At 55.7% G+C, this 6,414-nt stretch overlaps 1 protein-coding gene across 2 annotated transcripts in view; it reads left to right on the forward strand.

Annotated features, from left to right (window-relative positions):
• Positions 1–5,306, forward strand: part of CA9 (carbonic anhydrase 9) — a 39,534-nt gene extending 34,228 nt beyond the window's left edge. For both annotated transcript variants that reach the window (XM_045022387.1, XM_045022389.1), the window contains exons 10-13: positions 3,530–3,553; positions 4,207–4,242; positions 4,560–4,653; positions 4,977–5,306. In XM_045022387.1, coding sequence (XP_044878322.1) covers positions 3,530–3,553; positions 4,207–4,242; positions 4,560–4,653; positions 4,977–5,043 — 221 coding nt within the window. In that variant the 3' untranslated portion in view covers positions 5,044–5,306. The remainder of the gene's footprint in view (positions 1–3,529; positions 3,554–4,206; positions 4,243–4,559; positions 4,654–4,976) is intronic.
• The last annotated feature ends 1,108 nt before the right edge of the window (positions 5,307–6,414 follow it).

A 6,414-nucleotide genomic window follows, 5' to 3' on the forward strand; every position in this document is an offset into this window, starting at 1 on the left:
AACTCAGGTGAGGTGGAGACGTAGCGATGTTTAGCAAGGCTGCTGGCAGCGTTGAAAGAGGCGTGAACAGATTTGTAATGGCTTGCCTCGCTGGGATGCTCAGGATATTTCTGGATTTCCAGGGGTTCGTGATGGAGTTTTAGGCTATTCCTTGATTCAGAGTGAGGGTTGTGGGTGGCCCTTGGCTGGAAAAGCCCCTCCCCCCAGTTTGTGCATGTTTGAGCCCCTGGAATCTCACCCAGAGGGCAGCAATCCCCCTGTGACTCCTGCCCCTGAATATGCTGCAGGGGGAAGCACCGACAAAGCGCCTGAAGAAGGTATCGCTCCCCTTGGTAGCTGGACGTGGTTCTCCCATCTCTGTGCTTCCCACCGGCCTGCAGCCAGCACAGCTGCTGGGAAGGGCTCTCCTAGGGCCAGTCGGCGTCAGAGCCTCTGCTGGGCGTCTGGGCTTTGGTGCTGGGATTGTCTCGTGTTGGGGTTTGGCTTGAGGACTGTCCTAGCCTCAGCTCTGGTGGTGGCTGGGGGGTGATGGGCCATGTGGGTGGACGGTTTCTCTGGAGTGGGAGGGGCTCTAGGTCCATGGGCACTAGAATAATAAACAACATTCACACTTTGTCCATGAGACACTTTCAGGCTGTTTGGGTTTCTGGGCCCTGGGCACTCCTCTGCACACACCCCGAGTTCTTGCCATGCTTGCCAGTGCCCAGTGCCACACACTTGAACTCCTGGTCTTGGCCTTTGACGCCCTTTATCACTTGAAGGACTCAGTGATAATGGCAGATGACCACTGGCACAGGAGTGCCCAGCATGATGGTAACAAAACCTGATCCTTGCCTGCCGGGGTGCTATTACCTCTGCCTATGGCATCGCTGAACACTGTGTCCTGCTCCGGAGGCCAAGGGGATGTTGGAAAATAGGAAAAGGTTCAGGGAAGAGTTGTGAGTGTTCAAGATCTGGAAAATCTGCTTTGGAGAGAGACTAAATAAACTCAGCCAAAAGAAGGCTAAGAGGTGACTGATCACATTTTACAATTACCTACACAAGGAACAAAGGGCTCTTAATTCTACCAGACCAAGGCAGAACGAGCTCCAATAGCTATCAGCTGCAGCCAGACAAATCCAGACTAGCACTAAGGCACAAATATTTAGCCGTGAGAGTGATTGTGCCAATATTTAATGGTGTGTGACTATTTGAAAAGGTTAAACAGAATGACCCAGGCAATTACTGGCTTATCAGGCTGACGTTGTTCCTGGGCAAAATAATGGGGCAGCTGATATGGAACTCGATTCATAAAGAATTAAAGGGGGTGTGTGTAATATAATTAATGCCAATCAAAACGGGTTTATGGAAAATGGATCTTGTCAAATGACTGTGGTAAATACTGATGACAACAGCCAGACTTCTGTATGGGATTTGACTTGATACCACAGGACATTTAGATTAAGAAACTAGAACAGGGGTAGGCAACCTATGGCATGTGTGCCAAACGCGGCACGCAAGCTGATTTTCAATGGCACTCACACTGCCCAGGTCCTGACCACCGGTCCGGGGGGCTCTGCATTTTAATTTAATTTTAAATGAAGCTTCTTAAACATTTTAAAAACCTTATTTACTTTACATACAACAATAGATTAGTTATATATTTATACTAATAGAAAGAGACCTTCTAAAAATGTTAAAATGTATTACCAGCACGCAAAACCTTAAATCAGAGTGAATAAATGAAGACTCGGCACAGCACTTCTGAAAGATTGCAGACCCCTGAACTAGAATGATATACAGTGAATATGGCACACAGCTGGATTAAAAACTGATTAACTTATAGATCTCAAAATGTAACTGGGAATCATCAAACGGGTGGGTTTTCAGTGGGATCCTACAGTCATCAGTTCCTGGCCTTATGTTATTTAACATTTTTATCAATTACCTAGAAGAAAATGTAACATCATCACTGATAAAGTTTGACACAAAAATTGGTGGGGCAGTGGTAAATAATGAAGAGCACAGGCCACTGACACTGGGAGGGGGATCGCTTGGAATCTGGGCGCAAGCACACAGTATATGTACGTCTAGGAACAGAACAATGCAGAATCACAGGCTGCAGCCTGCATGTACTGCACAGGGAACTCAGTCCTGGGAAGCCGTGACTCTGGAAAAGCCTTGGGGGTGGCTGTGGTGGGGAATCAGCTGCACATGAGGGGCTAGTACAATAGCGTGTCCCCAAAGCGTGAATGTGACCCTGGGATGCATAACCAGGGGAATCGTGAGAAGGGGCAGAGAGTTTATTTTATCTCTGTATTTGGCACTGGTGCAGCCGCTGCTGGAATAGTGTGTCCAGGGCCGGTGCCCACACCTGAAGGATGGATGAAAGTTGGAGAGGGTTGACAGGAACATGAGAATGATGAAAACCTGTCCTATAGTGATAAACCCGAGCGAAGTCATATTTAGCTTAACAAAGATGAAGTTGAAGGGTAACGATCACAGTCCATCAGTACCGGCAGAGGGAACAGAAAATTGCTGATAGATGGCCTGTCGGTCTAGCAGACAAAGGTATAACACGATCTAGAGGGTGCATGTTGAAGCTGGGCCGACACTGGGTAGAGGTTTCCATGAGGGCCGGGCCCAGGCATTTCTATGAGGCCCCTGAATTGTGGGTTGTTTGAAGTCTCTGTAATCGCTCCACATGTGGTGGGGCTCCCCCCATGACTCCTGCCCCCAAAGATGCTGCAGGGGCAAGCACCAGCGATGCTGGTTGACACTGAGACTCCCATGTCTGTCCTTTCCATCTCCCTGCAGCCAGCACAGCTGCTGGAGGGAAGGTGGGGGGGGGTCACCTCACATGCTAGGCATATTTGGGAACATTGCTGGAGATTTGGGCTTCTTTCTTTGTCATGCCTGGCTCAGGGGAACCAGCATTTCCCAAGCTGTGTTGCTGGCTGGGTTTTGGCAGTTCCTGTATAGATTTCCAGAATCCTGTGTGGGCAGGGGGGCGGGGGTGTCTCTCGGGAAGGAGACTCTGGGCTCTGTCAGAGGCTAGATTGGTGATGGTCAGAGCCAAAGGACTGTCGAAACCCCCCCCCCCCACGGGAGGGTGTGTGTGACGGTCTCCCAGTGCCATTCTGTGTGTGATGGAGGCATCGCTGTGGGCGTGAGATGCTCCAGGTTGGGCTCTGGGATTCCCTGACCTATTCCCTATTCACCTGAGTAGGAGGAAGAAATGAGCAGAGGCCAAGCCCCAGGGAGCAGCTGAGCCATGCCGAAGGACCAATTAGCTGGGCTTAAAGCAGCGGCACTGCTGGGGCTGGTTGTGTGCAGAGGGGGAGAATGTCCCTGCTGGAAGGAGAGGGGCAGCCATGGGGCGGGGGGAGGGGGCAAGCGCAGCTCTGCTGGAGGCAGTTACTCTTCAAAGTTGTTTTACCAAAGACGAAATAAGAGGGGCAGGGGGCTGTGATAGGACACGCCTGCTCATTGCTGCAGTCAGCCCCCCACCCCCTCCGACAGCCTGCTCACCGTGTGGCCTCTCTTGCAGGTGCTGGCTGCCCACCATGCGCAGGTAAGGCTGGGCCCAGGCCCCACACCCCCAGGATGGGGCAGAGGCGAAAGAATTGGCAGGCATCCCCTTAATACAGGGGTTGGGACCCCTCGGGGGTTAGGAGCTTATTACATGGGGGGTCACAAGTTGTCAGCCTCCACCCCAAACCCCACTTTGCCTCCAGCATTTGTAATGGTGTTAAATATATTAAAAGGGGTTTTTAATTTATTGGGGGGGGGGTCGCACTCAGAGGCTTGCTGTGTGAAAGGGGGCACCAGTACAAAAGTTTGAGAACTGCTGCCTTAACACCAGCTTGCAGGGGGAGGGCACCTGGGTTAGCCGCTAGGCCAGGGCAGTGGCGGGGGGTGGTGGTACCTGCTTCCCTAAGGCACACCATGCTGGGGGGGTTGGCTGGGTGCTAGGAAAGAGCCTGGCACTGCACATGGGGGGGGTGCACAGAGATTGGGTGTGCGCAGATTTCAGTGACCACATGCTGGGATGGAGGGGGGGCAGGCTTGGTGGGCACATGATGGCTGGACGGTGGGCTGGGGCGCGGTGGGGGTTGTACATGGGGTGGGGGGTCACGGTGGTACCTGCGATATTGGCACCTGTCCCCGCCCAGCCTCACCTGCTGTCTGTTTCTCTCCTCTCCCCCACCAATGTTTCATGTTTAGATTCAGAAAAACAGCTGGGCTTCGCCCTACAGACTGGTGAGTGCTCCCGGCTGGGCTGCCCTGGCCTCCCCCCCAATTCCCTGGCCTGGGGCCACCCAGCTTCTGCTATTCTACCTCCTGCCCCAGGCCACACAGCCTCCCCTAGCCTGGGGCTACCCAGCTTCTGTCAACTCCCCCCCTTGCCCTGGCCCTCCTGGCCTCTCCCTGCCCCTGTGCTGTGGCACCCCAGCCCTGCTCAGAGCCTCTAGCTTCCTGGGAGCATCGCTTGGCCTGGTCCCACTCTCCCAGGGCTAGCGCTCTCCCTCCCTGTCTGTGTCTGGTGCCTAACCCCCCTCACTTGCCTGTGTCTGCAGCGCATGTGCTGGCTGGTCTCTTCGGGGCTCTCTTCGCAGTCACGGCTCTGGCCTTCCTCATCTACATCCACAAGCAGCGGAGCCAGAACAGGAGGTGAGAGCTGGGAGCCCCAGACGTACTCCAGTCCCCTGTCCCTGTATGCAGGAACCACTCCCCCACCCTTCTCCCTCCCTCCTGCAACCCCATTCAGTCTATGGTTCTCCAACGCTGCCCCCCCAGTGCCCTACCCTGCAAAGGCTGGGAGAGTCGCAGCCCCCTGGCAGCAGCCACTCCTGTGTGTAGGCAGAGAGTGCTCAGCCCCGCCCAGCGGCCAGGGAGTGGGGTGGGGGGTGAGTGGGGAGCACCTTCCCCATGATGCAGAAGGGGGGCTGCCAGGGAGCTGCAGGCGATGCCCTAGTGTTCTCCCTTCCCTGCAGGCCGGACTCTCACCCCAAGCCCAACGTCATCTACACAGCAGCCACCACAGACGAGAACATGGCGTAGACGCTGCCCCTGCTGCCCTGCGAGGCACATGGAACGTAGACCAGTCCACGCATCCTCAGGCTCAGCCAGCCGGACCCTGCCACTCGCGGCCAGCCCAGCACGCCCTCCCTCCCCACTGGGGGGCCTGAGCAGCAGGGGCCCCTCCTCTGGGGCTTTCACTCCTTGAGGCCCGGTTACCTGCACTGAGGCTCAGCAGAGACTGAGGGGAAAAACTCTGCCCCTTTCACAGATACTTTTTAAAAAATACAATAAAATAAATGAAATAAAAACCTGTTGCTATGCCAGCCCTGCCTCTGCTGCAGGAGCTATTGCCCATGGGGGCCAGGGCCCTCCTGCCATTGCAGTGACAGCCCTGCCTCTGCTGTGGGATTGCCCCATGCAGATACCCCAGGCCAGGGCGAGGAAGCAGCCCTGTGCAGGACCAGCTGCCCGCAGCAGCACAGTGGATGGCTCCAGCTAGAGCAGCCAGGAAGCCCCAGGTATGGGAGTTAGCAAGGGGTGATTGTTACAGGCTAGCAGGGGATGTCTCCCCCCCGCCGGGCTGGGGGTGCAGGAACCAGATTGACGGTCCCATTGCCTGAGGTTAGTGAAGAACCAGTGGGACATTCCCCAACTGTCAGGGTACAGGCTCTAGCGACCTGGGCCAATCCCAACATGGGGGACGCTGCAGCTGGGCTTTGCCTTCCTGTCCCGCCCTGAGCTCTCATGCAGCTGCTCTGCCCCCTGCCCACAGCTGCATTGCAGGGGCAAGTGCAGCTCAGCCAGGAGACGTAATTGCCATGAGGCCTGTCACAGGGGGGAGGGGGATTCCCATGGCCACCGGCCTGCCCCCCGGGGCTCAGCAACCAGACACCCTGCATGCAGCAGCAGAGCCTAGACAGCCACTGCCCAGCCAGAGGGGGGAAGCCAGTGCCCAGCTTCCTGTGACCCTCCAGCGGGGCTCGTTAATGTGCCAGCCTGGAGCCCCGGGTCCTCCTGGCAACATCCAACCAGAGCCCCACTCACCCGCTCGATGCCAGCGCCACGGGCCGTGGTACTGACTGACACCTAATGGCCACGTGGAGTCCCTGCAGCATTTCTGTAATGAACAAGGACCCAAGGGAAATAAGCCAGACCTCCCCCTCCCTGCAGCGACACAGCCCCTCTCCCCTCCCCCTATCTACAAACCTCCCCTCCCAGTGACAGTGGCAGTGTGGTTGAGTGGATACAGCACTGGACCAGGGCTCAGAACAGCCAGTCTCCCCCAATGGCCTGTTGGGTGACCTTAGACAAGTCAATTCTGCACCTACCTGTGAAACACTGCAGATGAGCTGGGTATTACCCCAACTTTCCACGCCCAGCATGGCAGGTGCACTGCATGCGCAGGACCCA

The sequence above is a fragment of the Mauremys mutica genome, chromosome 6, assembly GCF_020497125.1.
Source record: "Mauremys mutica isolate MM-2020 ecotype Southern chromosome 6, ASM2049712v1, whole genome shotgun sequence".
In the NCBI taxonomy this organism is placed as follows: Eukaryota; Metazoa; Chordata; order Testudines; family Geoemydidae; genus Mauremys; species Mauremys mutica.